The sequence below is a fragment of the Tachypleus tridentatus genome, chromosome 13 (assembly GCF_004210375.1).
Source record: "Tachypleus tridentatus isolate NWPU-2018 chromosome 13, ASM421037v1, whole genome shotgun sequence".
Taxonomy (NCBI): domain Eukaryota; kingdom Metazoa; phylum Arthropoda; class Merostomata; order Xiphosura; family Limulidae; genus Tachypleus; species Tachypleus tridentatus.
The window spans coordinates 76,160,784-76,180,070 of record NC_134837.1 but is presented as its reverse complement, the minus strand read 5'-3'; the positions used below and the strand labels follow the sequence as shown (position 1 = coordinate 76,180,070).

General features: G+C 29.3%; 1 protein-coding gene across 1 annotated transcript in view; it reads left to right on the top strand.

Moving 5' to 3' along the window:
• Positions 1–14,202, top strand: part of LOC143239124 (isocitrate dehydrogenase [NAD] subunit gamma, mitochondrial-like) — a 31,854-nt gene extending 17,652 nt beyond the window's left edge. The window contains exons 5-12 of the mRNA XM_076479966.1: positions 514–571; positions 2,392–2,524; positions 2,909–3,042; positions 7,128–7,230; positions 10,873–11,019; positions 11,872–11,966; positions 12,546–12,606; positions 13,553–14,202. Coding sequence (XP_076336081.1) covers positions 514–571; positions 2,392–2,524; positions 2,909–3,042; positions 7,128–7,230; positions 10,873–11,019; positions 11,872–11,966; positions 12,546–12,606; positions 13,553–13,642 — 821 coding nt within the window. The 3' untranslated portion in view covers positions 13,643–14,202. The remainder of the gene's footprint in view (positions 1–513; positions 572–2,391; positions 2,525–2,908; positions 3,043–7,127; positions 7,231–10,872; positions 11,020–11,871; positions 11,967–12,545; positions 12,607–13,552) is intronic.
• The last annotated feature ends 5,085 nt before the right edge of the window (positions 14,203–19,287 follow it).

Below are 19,287 nucleotides of genomic sequence, written 5' to 3'. Positions count from 1 at the left end.
GCAACTTTTTATGATTTAGCTAAAAATAGCCCTACTTCAGGCCACAGTTTGACCATGTCACCAGTTATTCAGCCTTTTCAGATTTTTATCATATATTCTTACATCTCTGAATTTGACCAACAAAAAAAATCAAGATGGTGTTCAACCTACTTTTTGAGTTATAATTTTTTAAAGTATCCACTGACCGTATGTTTTTTACTTGAAGAAAAAACTTCAATTCATTTTTAACTTACACCTTTTTCTTTGAATTAATGTAATTTTTGTACACATACTTATTAAAGTATATATACAGTATATATGTACAATATTCAATCTGTTTTTGGTTTACTTAGTTGAATTTTGAAGCACACTTTTAAGTTCTTTTGTTTTGTTTTATTTTATTAGATTTGTCATTTTGTATTTTTTTTAACATGCCTGTTCAATTCAGAAAGAACAGTTGCAAATACTTAACTGTACCTCATTTAGAAACACAGTAGACAATTCTTTATCTTCATTTATTTTCTTGTTTTAAAGGAAATATTGAAACCATAACTAACAGTCCTAACTTTAAGTCCAGGAATGTGGAGTTAAGGTGAGTGAATGAATTACAATAATTTTCAATACTCTTGTATAAATCAGTACAATAACATATATGTACTATTATGAATATAAAATAGTGGTGAAAAACTGTTAATATAAGGATTAGGTTGTTGTGGGTAGTAACATAGGTCTTCATTATGCTTCATCATTTGTTTGGTACTTAGAGAATGAGATTTTCTCCATTTATCAAGGAATGCTTCACACTCTTTACAAATGTTATATTAATTACATTGTTGGTGCTACCAGCACACCCTTGTACAACTTAAGTAATGTTTTTACATTCTGTTTCCTCCATCCATCCAGCACTTACCTTCACATTTCTTCTTTATACATTCTTGTCTCCATTGAACATTGTCATTTGTTCACTACAAATACTGATTACCATTCTTACCTCTGCTACAACTCTTTCAATCCCTGTCATGCACTTCCATCTCTTCCATATTTCCAGTTCTGAAGACTGCATAGACTACAGTGAACAAATTGATATGAGTCAAAATTTGAAGATATGAAAGATTTCTCTATCAGTTGTTTCTACTCCAAGTCTTTAATTGAAAAAGCTACCCAACATGTACATTCTGTAACCTGACAATCCACAAGTTCACAAGCACCATTGACCTTTGTTTATCCTCCTAAAACCTCTAAAGTTGCCAAAATCATCAAACAAAACTTCAACATCTTCACTGACAATCCCAAACTTCCAAAACATTTTAAAGGACCCCACTTGTCAGTTATAGACATGATAAAAAATAAAAAAACATTTAAATTCACAGCTTCGTTCAGAAATTCCCCTAGTGTTAACCCAGGTACAGTCTGTTGTCACAGAAAGAAATGCCTCACCTGCCAGTACATTTACTCTACAACGCCCATACATGACCACAATGGAAAATTTCAAATACAGCAGCCATTCACTTGCATTTCAACAGGCCTAATACACTATGTATGCTGTAAAAAATGTAACATGTTTTATATTGGTCAAATGAGTTGCCACATAGGAAATTGTTCAGGTGAACATCTCTCTTACATAAGAAATAACAACACTACAAAACCCACAGGTAGACATTTCAATAACCCTTCACATTGCATGTCCAAACAAGTCGTCACATAGGGAATTGTTCAGGTGAACATCTCTCTCACATAAGAAATAATGACACTACAAAACCCACAGGTAGACATTTTAATAATCCTTCACATTGCATGTCCAACTTCTCCATTCTTGGACTCACACTTGTTTTATCTACTGTAATGTAAATAGAATGCCTGGAAAAGCATGTGATTTTCACATTAGGCACTGTTAATTCTTTTGGAAGGAATGAAGAGTTCCCTTTCCATTAAATTTTTCCTTCCCATTTCCAATCCCTACACTTTTCTATAGTTTCTCACACTAGCATTTAGTGTTCACAACCTTTTGTTCAAGGTTTGCAATTTTTCCTCTCCAGCCTGTTCATTTTAGTTAAATCTATATTCTTTTCACCATTCTTCTTCACTCATTTATGTTCACATACCTTTTGTTCTGTCCCTTTGAACAATATTACCTGATGCACGTGTTCATTCATTTCTTTATATTGTTACCTGTTTATCATTCTACATTTCCATTTTATTATTTAGTTTATTTACTAAAATTAATTGTATTTATACTTTTATATTTTACTTTCTGTTTTATGAAAAAATATTTTTGTAGTTGTATACAGATTAGAAATTCTTAAGTTTTTAGTTTTATCACCTAATTGGAGTGAGAACTACACTTTCATTTAAATGCATGGTGGTTAAAATAAAAATGGACTATTTTACTACTACATATGCACTTCTTTGAAGGTTACAACTGGGGCTTTTTGCTAATGTGCTACACTGTCGAAGTCAGCCTGGTGTTCGAACAAGACACAAAGACATTGATATTGTGTTGATTCGTCAAAATACTGAAGGCGAATACAGTTGTTTAGAGCATGAGGTAAGTTACAGTAATGTCTCTGATGTCTGCTTGAAAGATGTAGTTTCATGGTCTTAAACCTTAACATGTTTCTAAAATTAATCTCATAATTAATTATTTTCATACCACATGTGATTAAAACCTTTTTATTTGATGATGTTGAAGTAAAACTTTATATATATGGTAGTGGAACTTGTATAAATGTTAACAGAGCAGCTTTAGGAGTGTGTTGTAAATAATATTTATAACTTTTTAATATATGATGATAAAAATCTTTTAGAATGTATTTAATGACTTGTAAGGATCCTAATGTATGCTTACTATAAATATATATTTTATCATTTTTTAACAATTTTTATATTGTATGTACTTGTAAAAAATATAGTCTCATTTTGACTTGTAAAGAATGTAAAAGGAGTGGTGGAGAGCTTAAAGATTATAACACGAGAGAAGTCTGAGCAGATTGCAAGATATGCATTTAATTATGCCCAACTACACAACAGGAAGAAAGTAACAGCTGTTCATAAAGCTAACATAATGTAAGTTGTGTACATGGATTTCATAATTCGATTATTGTGTGAACTTTAAAGTGTAAAAAAGTTATTTTTAAAAGCAAATGTTTAAATGTTGCTTCCACAGCAAATGATTGAATAATTTGAAAGCTTTATGAACATAAAATGTCTTCGTATATTTGTGCACCTAAATTCAGATGTTCTCAATACTTTAGCAGCCTAAAATATATCAAACTGTATATGGATTAAAAGCTTGATATTACTTCTAATCAGACAGATTACTTGTAAGAGATATACTATGTTTTTCCATCACATTTGGCATATTTACATTCTAAACTTGTAGTATTGCAGTTGACTTAATACTTTATGTTGATTAGATATATTAAACTTCCATATTTTACAATAGTTTTATATATTGTTACAAAGTAAACCATTGATTTGATGTTTCTAGTAATTCTTGAGTTTCTAAGCATAATTAAAATAGTAATGTGAATAATATTTTTAACTTTCAGCAATTGTTAAAGTGCCATCACAGCATTAACTTTACTAATAACTTAGTAATTGCTCCAAACTACTGAAAATCACAACTTTAAAAACTTGCTATAATATTTTATAGGTTCTATGTTAAATAATGAAACATCTTGTTCTCAATAAATGCTATTGTGCAATTCTCAAATGATTCACTGTTTCAAATAAAGAGCGTGATATTGCTCAGTGAGAAAAGTATCAACAGTCTGTAATTCACTGTTTGTTTAAGGTAACCTGCAGAAATATATGAATCTTTTATAGCTGTTATTTTAAAATAAATGCCTGATTTATGTTTACCAAATAAATACAATTACTGGTAAATTTTAAGAAATCAGTCTTGATTTTCAAGTTTGGCTATCTTTGTTATTAGATGAGAACAAATGTTTTAATAAACTCTTTGTGGTGTTTTAATGTTAGTATAGCTATATAAATATGTTTACTAAAGGGACTGATCCAGGTTTTGCAAGTGTGTGTAGGCAGAATTCTTTGCAGTAGGTATCTGTGATGTATTAGCAATAAATGTCAACAGTAAGCAAACAGTGCACAATCCATTCATTTTAAAGTATATATTAAAATAAGTCAAACAATATATAAATATTCATTACATAATTAACTGCCACAGTTGAATCAAAACCTTTAACAAATCTTTGTCAAAGTCTGCATGGACTGTTTCAGTTACCTTAGAACACAATTGTGTTTGTGTTGACACAAACAGATTATTTTCTATTCTGTTGCTGCAATAGAATCTGTGATGATTTTACTTTAAAACTCATCACTATACATCTTTTTTAAGCTAAACATGCAATATAGCTCTTGCTATCTTTGGCATGGGTGCTTAACTCATAATCTGAGGATTCGTGGGTTCATATCCTTGTCACACCAAACATGCTCACCCTTTCAGCCATGGTGGCATTATAACGTGACAGTAAGTCCCATTATTTGTTGGTAAAAGAGTAATTCAAGAGTTGGCAGTGGGTGGTAATGACAAGCTGCCTTCCCTTTCAAGGCAGCTTGCATGAAATTCAAAAAAACAAACAAATTTGCTATCTTTCTCTCCCATGTATGAACTATTATTTTGTATCTGTATTTGTAGCTTGATCAAAGTCTAGAACTTTCTACATATTACAAGATATGATATAATAATACTCAATCAAAACAGAGAGAAAACACGGAAAATTCTAGTAACATGACACAGTAATACAAGGAATACCAATTCACAGAAGTTAAACTACACAGTGTCTGATTCACACATGGTTATATAAACAAACTTCTAGTAAATATCACTTTTAAAAATAACTAAAATCTAACACTTTTGCTATACTTAAATTAAAATGGTCATTTATATATCTAACAACCTCAAAACAGTTTAAGGGATTTTTATCCCTTTAAGTGCATTGTTTGTGTATGATTTTAGTTGCACTAACAACTGTTAGTTTTATCAAGGTATCTAGCCTGGTTCTTTCATTTGTTTCTGCCTAATTTTGTTGCTTTCTGTTTCTCTTTATTGCCTCTTGATGTTTATAATTTTGATCTCCTGTTCAATATCCTCTCATTGTTTTCAGTTTCAACCTTTCCTTTTTATTTTCCTGTTCCATCTCCTTTATGTTTTATATTTATAGAAAATATTAATACTGATAAAGTTAAGTAAATTAAAACAAAATCAAAAGGAAGGACTGTGTTGAAAACAACAAACCCAAACCTTTGACTAACTAACTATATATATCAAGTCCTTGAACTGAAAATTTCAAATGACTGTAATTTAACTGAGTCTTTAATTAAGCCACATATAAGTTAAAAATTTTATTAGCCGCTTGGAGCTCAACTGTAACAATCACACATCTGAAGTGAACTGTCTACAGCTCAGCATGAGAAAGAAAGATTATCATTTTTTCTGTTTTTAAATATGAATATGAATGAAGTGTAAATAAATTTATATTTCAGCTTAAAAAGGAATGAGGTTTAAATTTTATATTCTGGTTTTAGTTTCAGTTTCTACTGGTTTTCTTCTCTGAAAGCATTAGAAGTAAATAGAAAAAAAATAGTGGATGTATTGTATGACACACAAATCAAGAGTAGGAATATTATTTAAAGATTTCTTGTAAAATTAAGAAGAATTAGATTGTGTAAAACTTGAAATTAGATTGTGTTAGATATTGTAAAACTCAGAATTAGATAGTGTAAAACTCGGAATTAGATAGTGCAAAACTTGAAATTAGACAGCATTAGACAGCGTAAAACTTGGAATTAAATGGTGTTAGATAGCGTAAAACTTGAAATTAGATAGTGTAAGACTTGGAGGAAGATAGTGCAAAACCTTAAATTAGACAGTGTAAAACTTGAGATTATAATGATGTTTTAATACCGCTTTTATTAACATATATTGATGGAAAATGTTGTTTAACTAAATTTTGAATGTGATAAAAGGTCATACTTATGACATGGACACTTTGATTAAGCTGTGCAGGTTGGGTTGATATTTTTTTCTATTAAATTGTAAGGCATGTTACTAGGACTTTATTTTCTAGAGCTGTATTATACATTGTTCTTTCATACAGAACCTACAGTGACACAGTTGTATGTTTACGGCCTCACAATGCTAGAAATCAGGTTTCAATACCCACGGTTGGCAGAAACCATTGTGTAGCTTTGTGCTTAATTATACAATATTTACTTTCATACACATCTGTAGTTTTGTTATTTTTTTATTCTGATGTTTTAGGGACAAATGGTTAATAGGTGAATGCTCTTTACAGACTTGGGTTTGATGGCATAGTGTGTCTACGTTACATCATTACTAGTTTAATGTGTTTGCATAGTAGTTCATTCACTTTTTTTTTTTTTCTACAATTAATTTCCTAAAGTTACATTATTTTCACCAGGTTTACAAGTAGCTAAATAAATAAATATAAAAACAAATAGTCCCTATATTTCTTGGTTCATTTCAGCTTTCATGTGAAACTATGTAAATTTCATACTTGTTAATGTTTTTATAAACATCCATATATCTATCTGTATTTCAGTTTTTAAATTAACTTATATTTTGTACATGGAAGTGACATATAACAAGAAAAATAATTATGAAACTTTGTAGAATGGACGGCAACTTCCTGTTGTGGAGACACAAGTGCAGAGAACAACGTTTTGAAAGTCTTGAAGTCTTGGACTTGAAAATGAAAGGTGGAAGACTTTTGAAACATTGTTCTCTACACTTGTGTCTCCACAACAGGCAGTTACCATCCATTCTACAAAGTTTTGTCATGTATACTCTGCCTAAACAATATATCACAAAGAATAAGAAAAATAATACTTTTAGAATATGCTACTAGAAGACATTTTATAATGCAAAAACAATCAATTGTACTTTTTATTTTTTTTACTATGATTAACAATTTCCTATTTTATTTAAGCTGCTTTTATAAATTAGCCACGATAGGTAGTCTCTGTTAAAAAAAAAAAGTTTATAAGAGTGACCATAACTTGATATACAAGTGTTTTTGCTTGGCCACAAATTTTATTTCTGGGTAAAATGTCTGTACATAAGTTTTTTTTTAATTTTTAAATTGTTCTCCATAATATATTTATAGGAAATTAGCAGATGGTCTTTTTCTGCAGTGCTGTAAGGAAGTAGCTGCTGAATATTCAGACATTCAGTTTAACAACATGATTATTGACAACTGTAGTATGCAGGTGAGCTTTGCACTATATGATCTTCAGATTGTTAACATACATTATGTTTCCATTGCTGTATTTAAGATCAAATATTTCTATTTCAAATATGGCTGACTAATCAAGCATTTTTAGTACAAGGTTTGTTTTAATGTTACATAGATAAAAAGTTTGAATTAAGTAAAAATTATGATCTAACTTGCATTATATATCTACAAAACCTACTACACTGTTGACACTGGGTCAGTTAAAATGACCAATCTTGTAAACACTGTAACTAACTGATAATCTTGAAAGTATATATCCTGTAGTTTTGAATGTATTAACTATATCTTCTTGAAACTTGACAAGCTGCAAGAAAATATTCCAAGTATTTTGTACACAAAAGGTCAAATTTTTTTTTTATTAACTAAATAACTAAAAGATTTGTCATTGAATTGTCAACATCCAACTCAGGCTACAACTAGTATGAGTGGAGGGTGATTTTCATGTTAAGATTAAATGTACTTTTATTTATTTTTCAGATTTCATGTGCATAACCTTTTGAAGCTCCTAAGTGAATATGTATTTTTTTTTCAGTGAATCTTTATTATTTGCTCTCTACCCTAATGCTATACAGATCAATTTGACCAATCTTGTAACCACCACAAAAATATGCATTAAAAATAAATTACTGCTTTTTCGTTTTATAATATTTATGCATTGTAAAGTGCAGTTACATATTATTTGTACTTATAGCCTTAGCTAATATTTATTCAATTAGTTTGACTCTCACAGACTATGAAAACAGCTGTTTATTGAGCTGGGCAATTTTGTATGAACAGCCAATCTAGTTACCAGTATTTTTATTTCATTTTACACAACTCCTCTCATGCTTTCACTGATCACAAGTTTCATAAGTTTCAAATTTTTACATTTTAATTACTTTTGTAACAATAAATCAAAAATAAGAAATTTAGCATTTAATCTGAAACCTTGTCCTATTAAAGATTGCACTTGTACAATCCAAGTCTATGTCAAAGTTACCCCTAATTCAAAGTAACAATAATGTGGTCTCGGAAATATTTTAAAAATAAAATATCCAACTTAGAATATAAAATATTTCTCTGTATCTAAAACAGAATTTCTATCAGATTTCTATCTGAGGTAAAAATGGCTTAAAATAATTTCTGTAGTTGGTCAAGTAGAACTGAAACATTGCCACACAGAGGAAATGATGCCAAAATATTCAATTCTTAGTATGGTGCCTTTATACCATGAAACTGTCAGTTAAATGAAATTTTTGCCATATGTTTTTTACATATAATACAATAGCATATGCCATAGAGAATGTATGACAGTTTTTAAAAGCAGAATGCTATGGGACAAACATGGCATGTGACTTTTACTTTATTGCTTATGTCTCCATAAAGCAAAAAGCTTTTTCACATCAAATTACAGATTGGATCAGAGATATATATAGTATGAGTGAGAAATTCCACATAAGTTTACAAGGCCATATAAGAGTATCAGAAATGTAAAACTTGACAGTTTGGACTGAATAAATGTCACTTGATATAAAATGGGAAAATTATGCATTTGCTTTAAAAGTTGAACTGTAAACTATGTTTTACAGCCAATTTTATTACTATACATTAACAATAAAGTAAGTATATTTTAAATGTAACTCTGTAAAGTTATCCACCCATGATAAGAGTTAGTTCTTTTTAACTTTTAACCATTACCAAGTGAAGGAAAGTATTTTGTTAAATAGTACGTATAGTTCTTTAAATACTGAAATTTCACAAGTAATGTTTTATAGGTGTATTTAGTTTAAAAGGTGGGAAATAACATAAATGATACCACACATGGAATACAGAGTTGTTGAACCAATGTAAAAAACTGACATGATAAAAAAATCCATAGTAATAGCTTCAAGAAATATTAGAGACATACTGTTTTACCAGCAACGTTAGTCGTCCTGGTGAGTTGTTATTACAATTTTTCTGCATGTCTTTTAACACTTTTATTACTTTACTTTTTGGTACTGGCCATAATGACACATAACCCGGAACCAGAACTGGAAAGACCAACTTTAGGTGACTGATGGTGGTTCTTGTACTTACCTGTTAGTCTTCCTGGCAGGTTATGATCATCACCATTATGCTACGGAAAGTCCTTTACAACTTTGTAGACTAGATGTCAACATTGGTTTTATGCCATTTATGTTTTTAATTGCTGTTTTGTTTTTACCTTCATTTTCTTTTATGAATTTTACTACATTTATTTTACTTTTACCTTTTTACCAGACATTTGGCTAATTATTATTACAATTTTGCTACATGTCTTTTAAAACTTTTATTACTTTACCTTTTGATAATGGCTGTTATGACACATAACCCAGAACCAGGACTGGAAAGACCAACTTCAGGTGACTGACAGTGGTTCTTGAACTTACCTGTTAGTCTTCCTGGCAGGTTATGATCATTACCATTATTGTAGAGAAAGTCCTTTACAACTTCTCTTACTTTGCTTTCTCTCGTAACATTGTAGACGAGGTGTCAACATTGGTTTTATGCTTTTTCTGTTTTTCAATGATGTTTTGTTTTACCTTCATTCCCTTTTATGTATTTTACTATATTTAATTTATTTTTATCTGTTTACCGGACATTTGGCACAGATGGCCTAGTTGCTTTGTGCCATAAAAGATTAAATCAACTAATCATTTGAGCTTCATTTCTACCTAATAATTATTATTGTTGTACAATACAACTAGAAAGCAAGTCTAACTAATATCATATAATACCACCCTGTATAGTACAATACAAGAATACCAAACAAAAAAATATCATATAATACCACCCTGTATAGTACAATACAAGAATACCAAACAAAAAAATTACAATCTAGTATAAAAAGAAAACTTGCCAAACTGAAAATAGTCCAGGTCTTTGTATTTCTATTGCCTGGCTTGATTATGAATTACTGCACTAAACATACCAAAGTAATTTGATTGTTAAGCAAAAAATAAGTAACTTTTAACATTAAAAGAAAAGTATATTAAACACTAATCATTAAGTTTAAAAGCATTAACATTTTAATATTAATACAAAGAATTTTCAAATTTGATATTTTTTCTACATTGTTTTAAAGTAGAAGACTGAAAATTGTTTTTTTAATATTTATTTTTCATAACTAGATCTCATAATAACCCATAAAAGTATACATTGAAATACATTAACATTCTAATGATGTGCTACCTTTAGTTTCTTCACTAAAATGAAACTGCATTAAACTTTTTGTTCTAACTAGTTTAAAATTGAGTATTTATTAGTGGACAATATCCAGAAAAGTAGTTCAATTTGTTCAGTCATTTGTTTTTGCTTGTTGTTTTTTCTTGCTCTGTACTTTTCTCTTAAAGCTGAAAGATACTAGCCTTATAACTGCTTGATGTTCTGCATTGTAGACTTTACCAAACAGAACATTGGAGTCTAACTCTTCCTGAAACTTATTTTACAAAGCCTAAAGATATCTTACATTTGAGCTGTTAAGATAGTTTATCCATATGTCATACTTCTAAACTATTATTCGCTATCCTTTTAATGTAATGACAATATTTCTGAAAACAAGCTGTAAGTGTACATAGGGTTTAGAGATTATGTTTTATTATTTTACCTTATGCAGTTAGTGGCCAACCCTTACCAATTTGATGTGCTTTTACTACCCAATCTGTATGGTAATATACTGAATAACATTGCCTGTGGACTGGTGGGTGGACCTGGTCTAACATCAGGTAGAAATTATGGCAATGAATATGCTTTATTTGAAACAGTAAGTACTATACTACTTACCTGTATGTTCATGTAAGCATTTAAATTTCAATCTCAGTATAGTATATTGATTTTCTACAGTATTAGTTTGTAATTTCATCATGGTATCATTACATATGTATTAAAATAACAGGATAAATAAATAGTCTCTCATTAGTGAAGAGTTATCTAAGGTTTCGTGATGGGTGGTGCTAACTAGTTGCCTTTTCTCTAGTTTATCACTTCACAATAGGGATGGCTAGTGCAGATAGATAGCTCTTGAGTACCAAATTTCAACAAACACAAACAAAACTTATGTGATCATGATTAAAATTGCTTGTATTAATGTTAGTTATTATTGTAAAGCTTATTAAAATATGTAGTTCATTTATTTATTATTGTAAAGCTTATTAAAACGTAGTTCATTTTCACTTTAAATATTATCAGGAATTGAATGAATGTATACATAACTAAATAATTTTGTTGTATAAAAATGTATAGATTTATCTGTTGTGTTTCACTTTTCCATTGATAAAATTATATAAACTGTATATAGGGTTTGTTTTTATTAATGAATTTGAAATGTGATAGACCTTGCATTGATAGCCAATAACTTAATAATGAATTAATACATCAGTTGTTCAGTATTTCTAATTTTTGTCTAGTAATTAATTAAAGGGATGTAATTCTTTTGTAAAAATTCAGTTGGTAGGTGCTTGGTAATTATGTTGTTTTTACAAATGGTTTTAGTTGCTTACTTATATGGCATGTAGTAAAATTTATGCTATTTTTATTTTATGTTGTTTCTAACAAAAGAAATTACTGTATGTATGAGACACAATTAAAACTTGTGCTGTTTGTATCATGTGCTCAGGGAACAAGAAACACTGGGAAATCAATAGCAGGTAAAAATATAGCCAATCCTATTGCAATGTTGAATGCAGGAGTGGATCTGTTGAAGCACTTGGGGTAAGTGATGGTTTTAGATAACAAATTATCTTTTGAGTTTCTTAGAATGAGTGCACTTTCTCAAAAAATATTAAAGCCATGTGAAGTTTGGAGTACTTGAATGGTGTCTTTATGTGTAAACTTCAGTGTTAATGTTCAGTATAGACATACACATGATTTTGGTTTTCATACAAATTGTTTTTGTATTTTCAGGAGCTTTGCAATATTTCATTATTACCAAATAATTCCCAAAAATTTTGAACAAGATTTTCTTGATACATTTTTTTATATCATCAAATTACTGAACCACACAAAAGAAGCAATAGAAAGACCATTATGAATTAGGTCTGCCAATTTAATAAAGGCAAATCAACATATTTGTTTTCAGTCAAACCTAGGATATATGATGAGAAATGTATTACTGAAAACTCATTCTTACTACAACAGGTGCATTAGATCTTTAGTGTAAACTAAGTTTTGGTTAATAAAAACAGATTTTAAGAAAATAGTGTGATTTGTTTTATAAGTGCAGCTGGTGTTTTTTTTGTCTTAGAGTAATAGCTAAGTAACTGATGAAAAATGTTTAATTTTATGTAACAGGCTGACTGCACATTCTAGGGTTATCAGTGCAGCTATTGACAAGACACTGAATGTTGATCAGGTAAATGTGAGAGTTTCTTTAAGTTCTTCATGTAGCTTAATTGTACAGATCTTTAATGGTTTGTTTAAGTGCAGTTTATGTATTTTACTGAAGTAAATTGAATGTGAATGTTGCATGACAAAAAAAATAATTTACTACTGAAAATGAAATTAGCCCCATAAAAACACTGTTGTATAGATTTTTTTTTTAAATTCGAAGGAAGTGTTTGGGGTTTTTCTCTGGTTTTCATTGTAAAATCTGTGTGAATTTTGATGTTTTGTAAGCATTTGTTTATTTGTTGTCAGTGACATCAACCAGGAAGTTTTGTAATTTTCTAGTTACTGTTTATGTTTTTGTATTATAAAATTAAGTATTTTTAATGTTAAAATAATTATCATTTAATTGTCACTAATCATAAGTGACAGCATTCCACCTAATCTAGGCCCAACAGTAATATCTTATTAACAAAAGTTAGTCACAGTACTAAGAAAAAGCAAAACAAACACACATGAATAACCCAAGAAAGAAAAATCAACTTATGGAACAGCCTTTGTCAAAATAATTATGTACAAGTTATTTGTAAGTGATGGTAAAAAGCATTTTAATAATAGCTGTCTTTTGTAGAATATTCTCTATAGTAATCTGATCTGTACTGTTAAAATGTTTGTATAGTGAGCTTTGATACTGAAACTAGTTTAACTGTGTGATAATTTTCATAATATTTCAAACTGTATAATTAGATTATGAACAAGACAGTTCCATATTGCTATAACAATGTTAGTCATCTTCACTGTTCAGTGTTTTTATTTTTCAGCTATACTGTGTGTGAAAAGAACCTTTGTTTAGCAAACATTTTTGAAACTTTTAGATTTTAAAAATGCTGTTTCATGGACTTAAACTCAATAAGGTTGTTTTTTTGTGAAACTAAAACAAGTGTACACAGAATATTTTTTTTCTCTTGCAACAGATCCACACTCCAGACCTGGGGGGACACGCAACTACAACAGATGTAGTGCAGAATATTATCAAAGAAGTTATGGCCAATACGAAGTTATAAAAACTCCAGTCATTTCTTATATTTTCATCAGAGATATTTATTTGTGTTCTTGTAACCTCTTCTCAAAGGTTAGACATTGAGTACTTTGCATTTTGTGGCTTCTTGTGTGTAGTCATGTAGGTTCAGTGGATATATCTGTTTAAGCTGCCCCTGCTGCTTCTTCCTAACAAATTTCAGAGATTGGATGATGTAGTTTTGAGTACTGTTTTATGTCTTGTATCTGAGGAAGAACAAGAATGGATTGTTTGGTAAGATCTGGTTCCACATAAAACATAAACTAGAGTATGAAATACCAACTTAACAAGAAGATGGTTATGTGATTTTATTTTTATTTCATATTGTTTGTACCCCAGTAGTTCAGATTTGTACATGTCCTGACCTCAATTTCAAAAATATTGATTCATTGACCATAAGAAATGAAAAAGATGAAATATTAGACTGAATTAAAACAAAACTCCATACATTCATACATCTGTAAAAGGCTGATGAATATTATTTTAATATAGTTGTAGCAATAAGACAATATCTATTTTTGCAAAAATAAAGATGATTTAAGTTTATTGTATAATTTCTTCAGAACTCAACCACCTCCATGAAACATTTCTTTAATTTGACAAAATACTTTTTATATAAATTTCCATTAAATTGTCAAAAGAAATTTTTTTAAAATATTCTTTTGGGTTAGAAAGTAAAAGATGTGTGACAGTTTAAGTAAATGAAGGTTAAAAATGAATTTAGTTTAAAGAAATGAAGTGATAAATCACCCAGTATGAATTGTGATTCATCATGTAAATCTCTATAGGGAAGTCTGTCAGTGTTAGAAGCATTTATGCATACCATCTGCACAATGAAAAACATTGATGTATTGTAACCTAACCAGATTCTAATAGCTAACAGAATTTGACTGATCCTTGCCATGTTAGTCAATGGAAAACGTACAGCATCTATAATATAATTATTTTTGTATCCTTTAATTTTTATGTGTCACTGCATTGTCTGTGTAAGTTAGAAAAAGACCTAAGTAGTACTAAAAAATATTTTTTTATTGATCTCACAATCTAAACTTAAAATCTGTTTGTACTATTAATAAGAATTATGACTTGGTATCTTAGAATGATCATTAGAACTTCTGTCATATGGCAATGGTTGCATGTACTCAGATAAAGATGTGATTTAGTTAATAGTCTACTATTGCAATGTTATATTTAGCACTTGAAATATATAAGAAATAAAACGTTATTTATTCTAAGTTAAGAACATTGTTTATATAGTAAAACCAATCACATCATTGAAAGTTACTTAACTTCTTCCTTTTGTAGTTATGCTATATACACATGAATACTGAATTAATGTTTCCTAAAATGTTTATGTAAACATTTTTATTATAGTTAGTAATTATAAGATACAGCATAATTTTTAAACTTCTATAACAGTTTTTAAAATGAGAGAAAATTATTTAATTACCATTGGAACCAGTTAGGTAGTACATAAATGTGAGTGTATGTGTTTAAGTGATTAACATAAAGTATGCTTTGTTTATATTAGGTGAAGTAAAGATACAAGAATTATGTAAGTTAGTAAATTACTATTTCATATGTAAAAGAAGGATTATGTTATTATGTTGTTATGTTATTATGTTGTTATGTTGTTATGCTGTCATTATTCATATTGTCAATTGTTGTGTTATTGTTGCTTCTTTTTCCGAGTAGAAATATTTTAATTATCAGTATATCAAGATTCCTTGCATGTCTTAATACCATTATATCAAGATTCCTTGCATGTCTTAATACCATTATATCAAGATTCCTTGCATGTCTTAATACCATTATATCAAGATTCCTTGCATGTCTTAATACCATTATATCAAGATTCCTTGCATGTCTTAATACCATTATATCAAGATTCCTTGCATGTCTTAATACCATTATATCAAGATTCCTTGCATGTCTTAATACCATTATATCAAGATTCCTTGCATGTCTTAATACCATTATATCAAGATTCCTTGCATGTCTTAATACCATTATATCAAGATTCCTTGCATGTCTTAATACCATTATATCAAGATTCCTTGCATGTCTTAATACCATTATATCAAGATTCCTTGCATGTCTTAATACCATTATATCAAGATTCCTTGCATGTCTTAATACCATTATATCAAGATTCCTTGCATGTCTTAATACCATTATATCAAGATTCCTTGCATGTCTTAATACCATTATATCAAGATTCCTTGCATGTCTTAATACCATTATATCAAGATTCCTTGCATGTCTTAATACCATTATATCAAGATTCCTTGCATGTCTTAATACCATTATATCAAGATTCCTTGCATGTCTTAATACCATTATATCAAGATTCCTTGCATGTCTTAATACCATTATATCAAGATTCCTTGCATGTCTTAATACCATTATATCAAGATTCCTTGCATGTCTTAATACCATTATATCAAGATTCCTTGCATGTCTTAATACCATTATATCAAGATTCCTTGCATGTCTTAATACCATTATATCAAGATTCCTTGCATGTCTTAATACCATTATATCAAGATTCCTTGCATGTCTTAATACCATTATATCAAGATTCCTTGCATGTCTTAATACCATTATATCAAGATTCCTTGCATGTCTTAATACCATTATATCAAGATTCCTTGCATGTCTTAATACCATTATATCAAGATTCCTTGCATGTCTTAATACCATTATATCAAGATTCCTTGCATGTCTTAATACCATTATATCAAGATTCCTTGCATGTCTTAATACCATTATATCAAGATTCCTTGCATGTCTTAATACCATTATATCAAGATTCTTAATTACCATTATATCAAGATTCTTTGCATGTTTTAATTACCATTGTATCAAGATTCTTTGCATGTTTTAATTACCATTATATCAAGATTCCTTGTATGTTTAATCTATTTTCTACCAACTGAAAATACTGTGGGAGTATTTTTGAAATACACAGACTGAGAACTTAAAAAATCTAAATGAATATTTACATTACAGATTTTAGTTTGCTTCTAACACTGTTGCACAAGGAATGATCACCTAAAAAACCTGAGTGGATGTGTAGTTACAGATTTTAGAATTTCGTAATGTAACATCAGAAAATATTACTGCTTTTCAGTTTCATAGATAAATTTATAAAATTAAAACAACAGAAAATTTTAAGGCTGCCCGGATCCTTTCATAAAGTATATTCAATTGGAGCAGTGTCTCAGTAGAAAAGTACTACGGTATTTCGTAGTAATAGTTGTGTTGAAAGCTAGCTGCTATATTAAAATTACTTGTTATGTTGAGCCAGCAATAGGACAGTGGTAGCCTTACTGTATATGAACACAGCTAGGGTCAGAGCTTTGAATTACATATATTCTAATGTTTGTTGCTTCATTGGTAAATATGTTGTCCATATAATGATTTAGTTGTGTACTGAGCAGTGGAATTATTTTAATTAAACAAGATAGTTAAAATATCATGCAGCCTCAGAGCTTTTATATTATTTATCACTTCCTTAGGGTGTTTTGGAGGTAATTTTACGAATTTGAAATTAACTTTTATGCCTAACTTCTGCTTTTATCTCGTAAGTTTTTGGCCTGATGTATCATAAAGTAATTTTAGTTTTGTGATAGTATTCTTGTTGAGGCTGGGAACTTTTTGTTGTTTATTGAACAAAGTTTTAAGATTTAGCTTTTGTGTTTTCATATAAGTACATTTGGGAGAGATTTTTGTTTCAAATAAACAGTTCTGTTTCTTTGATCCATTAAGATTCTTTTCATAATATTTAGATGTATTATCTGCAACATGAATTATTCTTTAATAATTGAATTAGTCTTTAGTTTCTATGTGTATGTATGTGTGTATATGTATATGTATGTATATAAATACAATTTTGATTCTTTTTTAGCATTTCATAGATAAAGAATTTAATTGTAAAGATCCCAATTCACCTCATTAAATTTATATTAGGTTTAGTTAAATTAGTATATCTGCCATTAATATTAAAAAATAAATTAAGAAAAGTACAAACAGAGATGATATCTGTTAATATTTGTAAGTGCATTCCAGTTCCAATCTAGGGGTCTCAGGTTCCCAATCCCCCTCACACCAAACATATTTGCCCTTTCAGCTGTGACAATATTATAATGTAATGGTCAATCCCACTATTCATTGGTAAAAGAGTAACTGAAGGGTTGTCGGTGGGTGATGATGACCAGCTGCTTTCCCTAAAGTCTTACACTGCTAAATTGTGGATGTCTTTGAGTGAAATTAAAAAAACAAGTTCCTTAAACCCATTCGGACACTGCCAGTGTCTGGCCAATAGTCCACATTTTCTCATCGGACAGTGACAATGTACAATATCATCTGTGTCTCTTTGCCTGAAAACTATTCCAAATCATGTTATTATCCACAAAATTAAGAAAATTGAAGTTTTGTGCAATATGGTGTTAATTATTAGGAAATTATGAAAGTAATTCTAGCAGAATATGCAAAGAATTAAAGGTTTAAATGGTTAAAAGAATCTATATAGGTGCTAAATTTAGAAGTTGTAAAGATAAAGTCCAAAATATTTTGTCAGTAACTTAATTATTATGGGTTTGTCATGTTGTTGAAGGATGAATATTAAATCACATTTGTTTACTGTATTTATTAAATTATTACCATTATCATTTGATTTAATACACCTAAAAGCTAAATATTTATTATACAAGTCTTCAAAAATTATTAACCTTTAAACAGCAGGAATGTGTAGGTATCAACATCAATTGATGATGGCCACCATTTTAAGGGTTAAGTTAGTGGTATAACACAATGTAACAAAATGTTTACATTTTCTTGTTCCTGGGCAGAAAGTGTTATTTCCCAATTGATTATGCCTAAAGTAAATGGAAAAGACCTATTTTTCTCTTCAAACTTTGCTTTTGTGTACCTGGAAGCATATAACGAAAACATGATGGGAGACTATATTTGGGGGCTGGTGCATGAAAGTGATTTACAATACAGTCGCAAATCTCGAAAAACTACTCACTTCTAAACATTTTTGTATAACTTTAGTATAAATACATGTAAATCTTGATTCATATGTTGTTTTATTCAGACCTTATGTAAATGAAAATGTGCAAATTTGCCCATTTTTATGTAGAAAATAGCTTAGTTTCCGAGTTTCATTATCAAGGTCACAAAAGCAAAGTTTAAAGGGAATAATAGCCATTTTCTGTACTTTTACAACATAAGCAATTAAGAAATAACACATACTATCCAGGAACAAAATTTGTGTTACATACAGTTATCAGTCTCTTAATAATAATAATTTTAGTACTTGGAAAATGTTTCTTGTATTCTTTACATATCTTTAGTTCTTTGAAACTAGTTTTACATTCCCTCAATATTAACAGGAGGTAAGAATAATAAATTCATGTTTGCTTTTCCATTGTTTAACTAGGTTTTGTTTTTTTTCAAGTTGATTGTGAGGTCTTTATTAACAGTCTTGATGGTGAATCAAGAAATGTAAGGTCTTTCTTGAAAATACAAATTTTAAAATCAACTTTCACAACAAATACACAGAGAAAAAGTATTACAGAACCTTGCTGACCAACAAAAAGACCCTTTGACCTCAGTATAGAGGCT